The sequence below is a fragment of the Thalassophryne amazonica genome, chromosome 7, assembly GCF_902500255.1.
Source record: "Thalassophryne amazonica chromosome 7, fThaAma1.1, whole genome shotgun sequence".
Taxonomy (NCBI): Eukaryota; Metazoa; Chordata; class Actinopteri; order Batrachoidiformes; family Batrachoididae; genus Thalassophryne; species Thalassophryne amazonica.
The window spans coordinates 26,279,713-26,295,882 of record NC_047109.1 but is presented as its reverse complement, the minus strand read 5'-3'; the positions used below and the strand labels follow the sequence as shown (position 1 = coordinate 26,295,882).

At 41.1% G+C, this 16,170-nt stretch overlaps 1 protein-coding gene across 2 annotated transcripts in view; it reads left to right on the top strand.

Moving 5' to 3' along the window:
* Positions 1 to 16,170, top strand: part of cep162 (centrosomal protein 162) — a 110,803-nt gene that overhangs the window by 89,105 nt on the left and 5,528 nt on the right. For both annotated transcript variants that reach the window (XM_034173964.1, XM_034173963.1), the window contains exons 21-27: positions 3,832 to 3,936; positions 4,027 to 4,263; positions 10,076 to 10,279; positions 13,557 to 13,851; positions 15,010 to 15,127; positions 15,203 to 15,344; positions 15,431 to 15,529. In XM_034173964.1, the coding sequence (XP_034029855.1) occupies positions 3,832 to 3,936; positions 4,027 to 4,263; positions 10,076 to 10,279; positions 13,557 to 13,851; positions 15,010 to 15,127; positions 15,203 to 15,344; positions 15,431 to 15,529 (1,200 nt within the window). The remainder of the gene's footprint in view (positions 1 to 3,831; positions 3,937 to 4,026; positions 4,264 to 10,075; positions 10,280 to 13,556; positions 13,852 to 15,009; positions 15,128 to 15,202; positions 15,345 to 15,430; positions 15,530 to 16,170) is intronic.

The following is a 16,170-nucleotide window of genomic DNA, read 5'->3' as shown; positions in this document are numbered from 1 at the left end:
CTCTATGGCTCCTTTCATCATGAGCTTGAGAATCTCCTGCCTGAGAACGAGACCTCTCTGGGTCAGTAACAACTGTGACATTTACACATTGAACTTGGGGGGATGACAACTGAACTGAATATTGTAGCCCCTGACCAACGTGGAAATCACCCATTGATCTGAGACCAATTCCTGCCACTGGTCAAGATGTGTCTGGGAGAAATGACCGTTGGCCCTGTATTGGGCATCAAACATGACTACTGCGGTCCTGCAATGATTTTGAGAGGTGAGCGCGAGAGTCCTGTCCATCACGGCGGCCACATCTAGGTGATCCACCCATGGGTGGCTTACCCATGGGTGGCTGAAAGGTAGACTGCTGGGAGGGCTGACGCGGTACACCCCGATTCCATGGAGCATGTCCGTTAGCTGGAAGGAAGCCACCTGTGCACTTAGGTTGGTGTTTGGGAGTGCGCTGTAATTCGGCAAATTGCTGCCAAGATCTGTTAGCCTGAATAGCACGCTCCAAGGTCTGCTGGGCCACAGGGCCAAAACCTGACCTAGGATAACAGGCAGAGTGCATAGTGATCCCCTGCAAGTCTCAGACAGAGGGGACTGAGCCAGCCACACGTGGTGCCAGGCTATGGTCAGATTGGCCATTAGTCTACCAGGCTCCCGTGACATGTAGGCGAAAGCCCGGAGCAAAGCATCACTCAGGCTCTCTGTGTCAGTGTCAATTCCATTATCCTGGAGAGACCGGGAGAGTGCAAGGGCAAGGTGAGACAGAGAGTTCCCCAGACGGCCAGTTTGAGCTGCAGTGTCATAGCTCTTGGTAAGGAGGTCATCAGTGACCCTACATTGAGGTCGCGAGCAACGGGCCTCTGACCGGGCAGCATCAGCAGGTGCTACAATCAGGCTACTACTAACAACACTATTCACTGGAGGCATGTGGTCTAAGCCATACTGCGGTGCATCAGACATTGCACAGCACCCTACAATCCTGTGGCATATAGGCAAAGGATTTTGGGACAGGCCACCACCTTTGCAGCTCTTCAGTATATGGCAAGGAGGGTGGGACACTGAAACCTGGCTTCTGAGTGTTCCTAAAAAAAGCACTAGAAGAGGCAGTCTCCATGGGAGGAGCATCCACACCAAGCCGTGACAAGGCCAACTGAATGGCCCGTGTAACAACGAACAGGCCAGACTCAGACACACAAGTGGCATCACCTTCTAAAGTGTGGGAATTCGTGGTTGAAGGTCAGGGGAAATGCTCCCCCTGACCTTGATCTCCAATCCGACCCGGTGGGTCCCCGCAAAATAGACTCTGATGCTGCAATTGACATCACACCATCATCACGATGGCTGGCAGTGGGGGGAATCAGCCCCTCCTCACTATAGTCACAGGAAGGTGTGAACTCTGTGAAAGGAGCAGCAGAAGATTCAGAAGGCTGCAGAGAAAGAAGCAATGACTTTATCTTTGCAAATTCAGAGGCCAGGTTATCAACCTTATCAGACAAGTTAAAGTCATGGGTACCCTTCTTCGCTGTAACAGTTAGGGGCCCAGCATGTGGTCGCTTACGCGAGTGTGGCACCAGTGTAGCAGAGGACAGCTCTGCTTCAAGCCTGGACAGTCTAGCCAATCTGTCAGTCAATGGCATAGAAACACAGTTGAAGAAAGCATTTTCTGTGAGTGCTTGTTTCAAGCATCCAAGTCTAAGACAGGATGGGTATGAAGTATGGCCATCTTCTGGGCTCAGAGGCACCAGACAGCTGTTGCACATATGCACCCATGCAGTAGACATTAGCGCGTGTGGGTGTACCAGTGATAGATACACAAAATTTGGGGTGCAGTGAGTGAGAGCACTCAGTGTTCCAGACTCACACCCAGGTGTTAGTTGTAAGAGCAGTAGCGAGCAGTGGTACTCACAGCCCAAAAACTGACACTAGGCGTTACAAATGTAAGCCACCAAATGGCAAAGTAGCCCTGAGCTACTATGAAACAGTACACGCAGAGCAGCGGGCAAACAGCCTGTGAAAAACAACTGCTGTAGGAAAAGAGCGAAAAACACTCACAACCAGCAGGGAAGTCAGAGAAAACTCCACAGTTGCATGTAGAACAACAGTGCAACAGGAGCACAGACGCTCATAACACAGCGTCCAAACTTGGCACATGGAGCAACAGCCTTAGAGCAGGAGTGAAAAACACTCACAACTACAGCACACTGGCAACAAGACGTCAACAACTAGAGCAACAGCCATAAAGCAGGAGCGAAACACAGTCACAGCACAGTGTCCAAACTCAGCACGTGGAAAACAGCTGCAGAAGAGCGAAACCACTCGCAACAGTGTCAATTTGCAAGCGCCGCAGCATCAATTTCAAATGCAGCAGCAGCGGCAATGTTCAAGTGCCGCAGCATCAATTTCAAATGCAGCTTAATTTAAGAAAGTGCCAGCGAGCTGCACGGTTGGAGCAGAATGACCAGGAGCAGAATAAACACAACCGTGTCCAAACTCATAGCAGTGTAATATCACAGCAGCAAGCGAAACGATCACGTGGATGCAAAAAGAACCAGCAGTGTGTAATAACTTCAGAGTGACTAATTAACATTCATACCACAACGTCAAGACAGCGCGGCATGCCCTGGCATGTCTCCCACACGCACATTAGCAGTGCACACAGTAGTGGTAACAAATTAACGCACACTCGTAGGAAAAACAAGAGTGACATGTGCCGCACACAGTTGCACACACACAGTAGTGGTAACAAATTAACATGCACTCATAGGAAATGAGAGTGACACGTTCCGCACACAGTAGCGTTGCACACACACAGCGGTAACAAATTAACACGCACTCGTAGGAAATGAGAGTGACACATGCCGCACACAGTAGCGTTGCACACACACAGTAGTGGTAACAAATTAACTTGCACTCGTAGGAAAAACAAGAGCGACACGTGCCGCACACAGTGGCACACACACAGTAGTGGTAACAAAATAACGCACACTCATAGGAAATGAGAGTGACATGTTCCGCACACAGTAGCGGAAAAACAAGTGAAGCCACAACCACTATATATATTATGGCTAATATATATATATGGTGCAACCCTAGTTACAGCGTAACATTTATTAGTTAGTTAGAACTGTGTAAGATTATTTTTTGTTTGTTTTACAAAAGGAACTTGCTCAGCATATGAAGGTGACAGTAAGACATTTTTCAGTTAGTGTTCAGTTGTAACTGACACCCCCTGCCTAACATTCAGTGTAGTAACCACTGATGAAATTGCCCCTTGTAGGATTAATAAAGTTGATTGATCCCAATAAGTCAGGTAATTTTAACTGCTCCCTTTTACAGTTTTAAGTTGTTTGACAGTTAGAAACAAATGTTAATAATTAATGATGTGCCAGATAAGATTTGACAATGTTATTTCATATTATATTTATTCTTTTAATTTTTTTGACACAAGTGCTGAAAGTCATTCTTGACATGTTTGGCATCACCACCAGTGCTAAACATTTGATAAACACTATTTATAATGGTAGTCAACTGCAACTTGACATTTTATTTAAAATGCTATCTAATTGACACAAAGATAAAATATTCAGTGTTTTTTAATTGCTCAGTGTTACAGTGTGTAAATGTAAAATGTGTAAATGCAAAAGACAGCCCTGACACAGTACTGTCACATCTGGTACCCCTAACATATACTTGACATCACACCTCGGTACTCTATACAGATTGATTGTACTCCTCACACAGGGCCAGTAAGGGTGTGGAAATGCTGCCTATATTTGGGTGTTAATATTTTAGCATTGCTTACTGTGTAGAGTGTAATGTGCATTTCTGTTTCAGGTGAAAAAGCTCCAAAAGATTGTGGAGAAAAGAAGCAGTCAGCAACAGAGAACAGCTGAATACAGAACTGCAGAAACTAAGAGGATTCAGGACCTGGAGAGACAGGTTCCTCAGAAATTAAGTCTATGTTGTTATAATCCTATTTTCCCTCAGTAGTTTGGCACCTTCATTGTTGTATGTTTTCCTGTTTACTAGGTCAAGGTGTTAGAGGGAAAACTGAAAACTAGGAACCCAACACTTTCTGCTCTGGTCTGTGCTGCAAATATGGCTGGAAATAATGACCAAGACGCTGCTGCAATGACATCCCCACAAGACCACGTCAAGGACCTGTTGAAAAGGGAAATTCAACACTTGAGACATGAGCTGGAAAACCAGGATAACAAGGCCAAGCAAGCCATACAGGCCCTGGAAAAACGGTTTCAGTCAACCAAGGTAAGAGACAGTGGGGCTGTGTTGTGGCTCCTACTCTGTTCAGTACTTGTAGAGCTGGGTGTTTAAAATCTTTTGCACCAGTAACTTGGGGGGTTTTGTTGACAAGTTCACTGGTGAGTGAACGGTTGAAGTGTCTGGATTTGTGAATGTGAGGGGTCAATAGTAAGATCCAGACTGAGTAATTTCTTGGACTCACCATCAGTTGCTTACAGAGTACGCAGGTACTCTGTGGTGAGGTGGTTAAACCTGTTCAGAAATGGTCTTACCTCGACAGTGACATCCATGTCTCACGGAGCTCAGCCTATGAGGCTGATAGATGTCTGAGAAGAGCCTTTGTAGTCATTAAATTGCTGGACAGAAGTGTTTGTTGACGTTGGTGAATTTGCAGGAGGATGAAGGTCCAAGGTATGGTTGTGAGACGAGGACCAGTTCAAATCGAGTCTGGGTGTATTCGCTGCTGTGTTCGCTGCATCCATCACACCACACTCTGGATTCCTGGAAGGCAATTACTCAGGCAGATAACCTTGTTCCCTTGTAGGGGGGTGATGGTCTATTGCTTAAGTGTTGGACTTGAGACCAGAGGGCAAATCCTTAATGCCACAGTTGCTCCTGGTGTGTAGTGAGCGCATTGTGTGGCAGCACCCTAGCATCAATGTGTGTGTGAATGGGTGAATGTGAGGCATCATTGTAAAGTGCCTTGAGCTTCTGATTCAGATGGAAAGCACTATATAAATACAGTCCATTTACCATTTACAACCAATCCATCCCTACCACTTGAAACCATTTTATCTTGTCTTCAGCCTAGCCTCCTCAGCACTCAAGTACCTACATGATGGATCATGTCCAGAGAAATGGGTCACATATTCAGAATGTCTTAGCTGATGCTCCTTCACAATGGAAGTGATGCTACTCATCTGTCTTCCTTAGTAACTCCTCATTTGACACAATCATTCCATTGGTACCCCAGGATCCCCCCAAGAGACTTGGTACTAAAGACATCCCTTCCTTTTCTTAGGTCACTGGTTAACGAACAGTAGGCTTAATTTTATTTGCAAACTCCATCAGACTGGGGGTAGCCCAGACACGTGTGCTTTGAAAGTAATTGTGTTTTTATGAAAGAACACTTTAATGGTTCGTAATTAAGTGCAGCAATGTATTGTTAATACTACTGGATTCTGTCGTAGTCGTCTCTTGAAAACTGTGACAACTCGCTTATGTCACTGCCCGTCTTAAAGAGAGGGGCTCACATGTGCTTTGTGCAGTTTCAATGGATGCTTTAAGAGGCCAGACTCACTGAGAGGCATTTTTATATCTGCAGATGCCAGTGTTGAACTTTTAAGCTTTTATTGGCCAGTGTCATTGTTGTGCAGAAATCATCATTCACCTCTAATACTGGACGGTGTGTGAAGTTTGCATGTCCTCCCCGTGTTTGTGTGGGGGACCTCTGACTTCCTTCCATTTCCAAAGACATGCAGTTTAGGTAAATTGGGCACTTCAAATTGAACATAGGTGTGTGTGCCAGTGTGAACGTGTGCATCCAGAAAGTATTCACAGCGCTGCACTATTTCCATTTTTTTATGTTGCAGCCTTATTCCAAAATGGGTGAACTTCATTTTTCCGTCAAAATTCTACACACAGTACCCCAAAATGACTTTGTGAAAAAAGGGGCTTTTTGAGATTTTTCTGCCTGGTAATAAGTTAAATAAAATGTTCTCAAATAAACAACAAATGTATGAAATATTATAAAAAAAAAGAATTCCTAACTAACAGCTTTTAACAAAACCTTTCCACAAGTAAAGCACAGCACAACGGTTCCAGCATGAAGCCCTGTTCAATTTTATTCAACCTTCATATTTTTTGCCAGAAAAATTAACTTGTCCAAAACTATCACACTCTATAAGGAATTTTTTTAAGAGAATTAATGTTAAAGAATCCCTTTACATTTGTTCAATTTATTTTATTTTCTATCTCTTTCTATTTATAATAATACTGTGAATGTTATTGTGGCCTTAACTGTTCATTTAATGTTTGTAATATATCTTTTTAAATAAAGTTTTGAAAACAAAAACATTGTGGGAGAGGTAAAAAAGTTAGTAAAACCACCTTAAAAATATTTTTAACCACAAATAAACTTAATTCTTGGTTTGTTTATTTATTTTGCCATTAAAATTGGCCATCACTTATTAAAATAAAATAACTTCTCAAGGCCAGGGCTTCTCAAAGTATGGGGACTATTTAATCACAGCACCGCAAACGAGGTCAGTAGGCTGAGCGAGTCCGAGTGAGGTTTGTGACCAGAGATAACCCTCCGCTCAGCGCTTTATAGGCTGCTGCAGACAGCGGAGGAGGGGGAGACCCGCTGCTGCTCATTGACAACAGAGACTTTCAGTTTCAGTCACCAAACATCAGAAAAGTCTCCGGTAACGCCAGGAAAAGTAGCTAGATTTGTTGCTAGTCGCTTTTGAGAAAATAAGTCATCAAGAGGGTTTGGAAAGTCACCAGATTTAGCGAGAAAGTCGCCAAGTTGGCAACACTGAATGTAAACACACACAATGCGAACTCACCCATGCACAACCCTGTACCGAACCGAACGTCCCGTACCGAAATGGTTCAATATAAATACATGTATCGTTACACCCTTACTTTCTGCCAAAGTAGCCATCATAAAGTCATCATAATTCCAATTTGTCTGAACCTGTTCAGGAAAATAATTGTGCAAGTCCAGCTATATATCAAAAGGTCTTTGATTTGTTCTGACATTTCTGTCTCTTTCCTAAAATAGCCATCATAACTTGATCATGATGACAATTTAAATTTGTCTGGACTTGCTTTGGAAAATGATTGCGTAAGTCCAGCTACATATCAAAAGGCCATTCTTTGATTTATTCTGACATATCCGTCTCTTTCGTTAAAATAGACATCACAATTTGATCATGATGACATAATTAAAATTTGTCTGGACCTGCTTTGGAAAATTATTGCACAAGTCAGGTAAGTATAAAAAGGTGAAGATAAGTTGGGTTGTCATAACGCCTTCAAGTCGGATAGAGACATGGAGTGCCAGGATTTACCTCCATGTGATCTGGGGAGCACTTTACATGATGAATGCCACAAAACCACTTGGGCTAGGAAAACTCTGGTACCTTACATCAATGATCTTACCAGTGAGGACAGCTTGTTATTGGTTTGGAGGTCTGGAGTACTACTGGATGAGATAAACTCCATTTGTTTGCATCATGAGATGATGTATTTATCTGGATATGAAAGTCAGCAATGTGTCCAGATCCCAAAAATGTTCATGCCAAGAAAAGAGCTGGTGAATAGTAGTTTTCTTTACATTAGTGTGTAATATTGAAAATAGTGATAAATTCCACTCAACATGAAATGAGCTTAAGCAAAATTAATAATTAAAAAACTAAGCTTAGCACCAAAACCATTTTCATACCACATCATGCTGACATCTGTGACATTATGTGGTGCAAATATGAAAGAGCTGAATTACTGTCAACATGTTCAACCATGACCTTGAAAATGGTCAATTTTTGGTAAAATTTCAAAAGACAACACAGAAAAAATTTCATTTCATAAAACCATATTGACAATATATAGTGGTATGTAGGGCTGCAGCTATCGAATATTTTTGGAATCGAGTACTCTATTGATTATTTTATCAATTAATCGAGTAATCGGATAAAAAAAGTACTTTTGTATTTTTAAACAATATCAGTAGTGGCACAATGTAATGGCACAATGTCGCTGTGCCATCATGCAGATTTTTAAGTTTATGATGTTCCCTCTCTGTTTTCCCAGGTAATTATTTATTTTTTCATATTAAGTTTTGGAGCTTTGCCAAACCATAAGCCCAGGCGCTCTGTGAAATCTTCAGTCTGCAGACAGGACATTCTTTTTTTTCTTATTGCATATTTCATTTGCACTTTTTATTGCTGTGATTTATTCAGTGTTTAGTGTATATTTCTACATGCCGCACAGAGCAGCTCAAACTGAAATCAAATTCCTTGTTTTCTGTGGATACTTGGCGAATAACAAAGCCTTTGAAAAACAGTTGTGGAGTGCAACATTTCCACAACAGCAACACTGATAAATTAACTCTACAGCCTGTTGATCAAAACTCTTATCAAATCTGAATAAGGCTTTTTTTTTTAATAGTTAAACATGATTAATTTAAAGTGCGCTTCCTTTTGTTTCATCTGCGGAGGTGGAGAGCAGCCAGTGGAACAAACCACGTTTAAAAAAAAAAATATATATATATATATATATATATATATATATATATATATATATATATATATATATATATATAAAAATACACTGCTTCGCCTTTAAATGTATAATAAGTCCGTTTCAGACAATCAGCACAGACCCTTTCTCTTAAAAGACTTTATTTTACTCAGCATGTGGCTTTGTAAACTTGTAGCATCGCCTGCTACATTGATTAGCGCTTATATTAGTTATGGACATGCTCTACGGTCTTCTTCTCGGTTTTTTGTGGGAGTGTTATAGTGCCACCTATAGGCCTGGCATATGTACTACAGCTTTAAACGAAGCTTCGAGGCAAAGAATTTGCCTTGAACATTTTTTGTAATCGAATTACTCGATTAATCGTTTCAGCCCTAGTGGTATGTAAAAGTTTGGGCACCCCGATGATTTCCCTGATTTTCTTTTATAAATCGTTGATTGTTTGGATCAGCAATTTCAGTTAAATAAATCATATAGCAGACACAGACAGAAGTGAAATGAAGTTTTTATGATTTGTAGAAAGTGTGCAATAATTCTTTAAACAAAATTAGGTGCATAAATTTGGGCACCCCAACAGAAAAAATACATCAGTATTTAGTAGATCCTCCTTTTACAGAAATAACAGCCTCTAAACGCTTCCTATAGCTTGCAATGAGAGTCTGGATTCCGGTTGAAGGTATTTTGGACCATTCGGCTTTACAAAACATCTCAGGTTTGTTGGTTTCCGAGCATGGACAGCCCACTTAAAATCACACCACAGATTTTCAATACTATTCAGGCCTGGGGACTGAGATGGCCATTCCAGAACATTGTACTTGTTCCTCTGCATGAATGCCTTAGTAGATTTTGATCAGTGTTTAGGGTTGTTGTCTTGTTGAACGATCCAGCCCCAGTGCAACTTCAACTGTGTCACTGATTCTTGAACATTGTTCTCAAGAATCTGCTGATACTGACTGGAATCCATGTGACCCTCAACCTTAACAAGATTCCTAGTACCTGCACTGGCCACACAGCCATAGAACCACCTCCAAATTTTACTGTAGGTAGCAAGTGTTTTTCTTGGAATGCTGTGTTCTTTTTCAGCCATGCATACTACCCCTTGATTTGTCCAAATAACTCAGTTTTAGTTTCATCAGTCCACAGCACCTTATTCCAAAATGAAGCTGGCTTGTCCAAATGTGCTTTAGCATACCTCAAGCGACTCTGTGGCATGTACACAGAAAAGGCTTCCTCTGCATTACTCTCTCATTCAGCATCTCCTTGTGCAAAGTGCGCTGTATAGTTGAACGATGCACAGAGACACTATCTGCAGCAAGATCATGTTGTAGGTTTTTGAAGCAGGTCTGTGGGTTGACTATGACTGTTCTCACCATCCTTATCTTCAGCTTATCTGAGATTTTACTTGGCTTGTCACTTCGGGCCTTAACTAGTACTGTGTCTGATAGTTTAAAAAAACACAGTAAATTTTTCACATGAACAAGTATAATGCACTTTATACAATATACAAACCTAACAATTTCAAAAGCCTCAAAATACTTGTCTTTGGAACTTGCAGCTCCAGTACGAACACCAAATCTCTGAGGTGCAGCAACAGCTGGCAGAGAAGCAACAGCTGGGATCACTGAGCTCTGGGACTGAAGAATGGCTTTCGCAGATCCAGGTCCTGAAAGAAGAGCTGCAGCACTTGAATGCAAGCCACCAAGACAAAGAGAAATCCCTCCACGGCAAGATAGAGTTTCTCAAGCAGCAGCTTAAACAGGTTTGTACAGGAATGACAGTGATTAGTCCTTAGAAGGAACAGTCACGAGTTTAAATAGAACATGGAACATAACAAAACTATATGAAAATTCAGTAAGGTATATCTTATATATTATATTCCAATTCTAAGGTGGAACTATGCTAGTATACTAAGGTATATCTAAAAAGGAAGAGTAAAATAGAAGCGTAGAAAAGAGTAGAGTAGAGCCACTTCGGTGCCTGGTCTTGAGAACCAGGGATGGTAGGTTGAAAAGCTTTTTTATCCCATGGGAACTCTATCTACCCACCCAAGCAGCTCAAGAAATGAAGGATATATATAATAATAAATAATAAAACATAAGAAAGATAAGACATCATATATATATATATATATATATATATATAACTGATATTTAAATAATAAGGGTAATAAACAACATATACAATAAATATGGTACTATATAATATACAGGAGTAGGTTCTAAAACCTAAATATTAATACAGGAGAAGATTGTAGTATAGGTATTTTAGTATGTAGACTAGTAGTAAAATTAAATTATAGTTAGTAGGCTAAGCTATAAATCTGGTATTTTATTATAGAAACAGAAGCTATGATGTAATGTGTATTGGTATCTTTCTAAAGTAACTCTGCTAGCATACTATAGGAAACTAAAAAGCATAATAAATAAAAAGCATAATCTATATGCTATCAAATGGAAACCTAAGAACTTAGGTACTATACGTTGATATTTAAAAAAAAAAACCACACACAAACTGATGAATCATTAAAAATCTACACCAAGTAAAATAAAGTTGTAAATAATGGAAATAAACTAGTAATATACTAGTAATAAACTAGATAGAAGAGCTAAATTAGCTCTTTTTACCAGCTGATATACTACTACTCCTATCGTCACCTGTGGCCATGAACTTTGGGTCGTGACTGTGACTGGAAGAATAGGATCACGGATACAAGCGGCAGAAATTCAATTCCTCTGTCAAGTATCTGATCTTACACTTTTGGACAGGGTAAGAAACTTGACTATCTGGGAGGGACTCGGATTATAGCCGCTGCTTCTTCTCATTGAATGGAGCCAGCTGAGGGGGTTCAGGCACCTGATGAGGATGCCCCCGGTGGCTTCCCAGGTCTTCCAGGCATGTCTTATATTGGAAGGAGACTCAGGACAAGCTGGTGGGATTATATTTCCCATCTGGGTTGGGAATGCGTCTGGATCCCCTGGGAAGAGTTACAGGACTTTGCTCAGGATAGGGAAGTGTGGGTGGAGCTGCTTCGTCTGCTGCCACTGCGACCTGGACCCAGATTAGCTGCAGAAAATGAATGAATTATAATTACCTTGGGGTAAATTTTGATCCTATGTTGTCCTTTGACCTCCACATTATTATGAGAACTGCTTTTTTCCACCTGTGAAATATAATGAAGATTTGTCCCATCCTGTCTATGGCTGATGCTGAGACCCTGATTCATGCGTTTGTCTATCGAGATTGGACTACTGCAATATTCTGTTTTCTGGTTTACCGCAGTCCAGGATTAGGGGTCTCCAATTGGCTCAAAATGCTGCCGCCAGACTTTTGACACAAAGCAGAAAGTTTGACCACATTACACCCATTTTGGCATCTCTTCACTGGCTTCCTGTCCCTGTGAGATCAGATTTTAAGGTTCTGTTACTAACCTATAAAATTGTTCACGGACTGGTACCTCCCTACTTAGCTGACCTAATTAAACCTTACATACCGGCCCGGGCTCCGCGTTCTCAGGGTGCAGGACTACTTTGTGTCCCTAGGGTGAATAAAAAGTCTGCCGGTCACAGAGCTTTCTCTTGTCGTGCCCCTGTTCTGTGGAATGATCTCCCTGCATCAATAAAACAGTCAGATTCTGTAGAGACTTTCAAGTCCAGACTTAAGGCGCTCTTATTTTCCCTTTTGTATGGCTAGCATTACTATGCATTTTAGTTTTGTAATTAATTTTATTTGAAAACACTGGAAACGGAGAGTGCCACGGCTTCAACTTTATCTAAATTCTGGGTCTTCTAGTGATGCTTAGGGCTAGTGGCTGGCGATCACCTTAGTATTTCTTCTGTTTTTCTTGTTGCTTAATTCTAACAAATTACACTGTATTTGTTGTCTTTCTGATGCTTGATTCTGTTTTTTTTTTTCTTTTCTCTCTGTTTGAGGTGTGACTCCATCCAGAGATGGGTGTGGTGTCTGGTTCTGAAACTTTCCTGTCCTGTGCACCGGCAACATTTCCTGTATATTTGTTTTGTAAATTGTGTTGGTAGCATGGCCAAAGCAGGGGGTCACCCTTTGAGTCTGGTCTGCTTGAGGGTTCTTCCTCAGAGGGAGTTTTTCATTACCACTGTCGTCTGTGTGCTTGCTGTGGGAGTTGGGAAGGTTCGACCTTACTTGTGTAAAGCGCCTTGAGGCAACTTTGTTGTGATTTGGTGCTATATAAATGAAAATAAGTTGAAATTTAAATGAATGCTAAAATCTGATTTTAGCACAGTATACCCCTTTCAAAATGAGCAAATATTTGCACAAAAACAATAAAGTTTATCAGTTTGAACATTAAATATCTTGTCTTTGTAGTGTATTCGGTGTATTCAATTGAATATTAGGTTGAAGAAGATTTGTGTTACTATTTACATTTTACACAACGTCCCAACTTCATTGGAATTGGGGTTGTAAATGGTGAACCAACTGATCACTACATATGAATGGCAGAAGTACTTTTCCGTGTATTTTTCAGTCTGTGCCTTGTAAAAAGCTGTGATTGCTCAGCAGCAGGATTATTCTGTCATTACACCAGCGGCTGAACAAAGGCAGCATGTTACTGGCCTCTATGGTGACCCTTGCTGTCATATTTGAATCTGTAGATCATTTTAAAGCCTTGCTAGGAATTTCAGAGGAATTTCAACTTTTTGAACACACAGGATGTAAACATGCACTGGTCAACATGTTGATATATCAGTGTGTGTGTATAGGCTCGTACCCGAGCTACTGCACTGTCTTCACAGTGTCCATTTCCATTTTTGTGGCGCTCCCGTGCTGTCTGACTGACAGGAGGAAGAATCAGGAGGAAGAAAGAAGCTATCTGAACCAATCTGTTTTGCTTCAGTGCAGAAAACGAATTTCTTCGGCACAGCATGAAATTGTATATATTTCTCTTTTTTTTTTTAAGTTTTGAATTTCTTGACACTGCCTTGTAAGGTTTAGTTCCAAATATCTGTCCAGCTGTGGTGAATGGAAAATGTGACCTTTCATCTTTGTATAAAATATCCCTGCAGGCGCAGACGACCCCGGGCCGCCACCAGCGTCAGGCTGAGGAGGCTTACGGAGTAAGGATAGAGCGTTTGAACCAAGAAGTCGCCACCAAGACCCGAACCATTCAGGAGCTGACTCGCACTGTGCAGAGACTCCAGAAAGAGAGGAGCAGCATGTTGTGTGTCTCAAGTCCACAACATGAACGCAAACCGAAGGAGACCCATGCCCCTCCTATTTCAGGAGAAGATCGTCGAGATAAAGAAATATTTCCGGCTTTTCATTTTGAGAAGGCCTATGAGCCCAGTGTCTACTCAGGTATAGATGTGGACTTTTTGTCATGGCAGACTACTCTGTGCATGCATGAATAAATTGAATAGTTTTGACTTGAATGTTTGGTCTGCAAAATAAAGATCAAACAATGTCGATGTCCATTGAATTCTATGATATGTGACATATGTTACCCTGTGATATGATAACTAAGAATGACACATGGTGCAAACTGTTCCATTTTAAAACCCTATTAACCAATAATATGCATCACGTTTTACCAAAATTAGAGCAACTTTGACCCCTGTACAAACTTGACTTTTGTCACCATTCTTGCTGTTTTTACATCATAACTCCATAACATTCAGTTACAGATAGTCCAAACTATACATTTTTGGAATCTTTGTGATCAGACAAATATTTTAGTATATAGTTTTCAATATGATTGGTGTATCTTTTAATTTTGACCCCTGTGTAATTCTTCAGTTGACCCCTAGTGGCCAGTCGTTTTGTCAGTAATGTTTAAGGAGTTTGTGCCAGTTTTGGTGCTTGTTTCCAGAAATGAACGATTGTTATGGTTATCTGCTCCACTATGACACAGGTCCAGCATTACACCTTACATCACCTTACATCTCACTGTCATGCTTGCTCACTTTGACTTTTTCTGTTACTCTCAATCACCCATCAGCTCTGAGCCTCTGGTTCAGTTCAGCTGTTTCTAGTTCCTCTTGGGTAGGAAGGCTCTCTGGTCTTGTTGGACATTAAACAGTCCACTTGGCCGTGGCAGATCTATGGCACTTCAAAGCACGTTAGACCATTCCAGCAAAGTCCACATTTCCTCATGGCTGATTTTCTGAGAAGTGCAGGGTCCGGTATCAAATTTTGCACATTGACGTAACTGTGCAAATTGAAGGGAGAGTATTGGATTTGGGCCTTTGTCTCCACTGAACTGCAGGCTGTGGCACACATGGACTGTGCTGTCTGCTATACGGGCAGGTGAAGTCTATCCCAGCAGCCATTGAGTGAAAGGCAGGGACACCCTGGACAGGCCGCCAGTCTGTCACAGAGTATATATGTATAGATGTTAATTTTATCTATTAGACAGACTTTGTTTTTTTCTTCTTCCTTTTCTTCATATTAAAAACACCCAAAGGTTTGGGGAAACCCTTTGTAAAATATCTGAATACTATGATTGACATAACGCAGACGTTGTGCAGGAGGAGGTGGTTCTCAGGCAGCGCTTAGAGGCCCTCGAGCTGCAGAATGAGAAGGAGAAAGACTCATTAAAAGCTGAAGTTGCACAAGCCAAGGATGAGTTACGCAGGTGAGTATAACTTGAAAAGCTCTTCTAAAGAGCATGATTGAGTGAATAGCTAACTGTATGTAATGGATGTGTTAGGATGAAGGAGCACTTTGAAGAGCAGCATTGCACCATGAAGAAAGAACACCTCAGGGAGCTGGACCATCTCCATGCAGCCCACGCCATGAAATACGCATCCTCCAAGGTTGCTGAACTCGCCAATGAGCTCAACACTCAGCAGGTATGTTTTGCCTCCATTTCCAAAGCATGTGAATACAAAGAAAAGGGGTTGCTTCCTTATTTTTTTTATGTCCTTATCACCTGCAGATAATGGTGAAGCATTTACAGGACCAGCTGAAAGAGTTCCAAGAGACCAGAAATGCTCTTCGAGTATCTAGAACTCGAGAAAACATCCTGCAAGACCGTGTAAGTACTTTGTCAGTTGCTGGTGGTGGTAAAATGATTTTGTGATCGTTTTCAGCCACATTGTCCTGATCCTTTGGATGACTGTTTGTGTTTAAGGTTTGGTTCTCATTCAAACAGCCTTTGTGTGCAGACACTGTAAAATATTGGCTTATCCATATCTTATTGTCCAGGTTTACATGGTTGTTAATGTTCAGGACCTCATTTATCAAACTGTGCATAGAAAAATTTCTAAATACTGTCATATGACCAAAATTAGTATATATATGTAAGTATGAAATAATCCAGATTTATCAAACAGGTGGACACCATTCGAACACGCATCAGTAAGTATCAACTGTTGGTAAATCCCACGTTAAAGCGCATGTTCGCGGTCTTTTACATTCATTAATGCCCTCAGTTAACCACATATGCTAACAAAACATATGTTTGTTGCTTGTGTTTCTCACCAGAATAAAGGTTACGAGAGTTTTGTGAAATAGAGATTAAAGTGTTTTTGTGAGGACACAGTAGAGAGATGGAAAAATAAAATAAATGTGCCACTAGTTGGTAAAAAGCTGTCTTCCGGTTGTTTGAAGGCGACCACCTGCACTGCTCATTCACTCATGGTGTCATGTTGTTTCTTAATTTAGACATCAAAATCA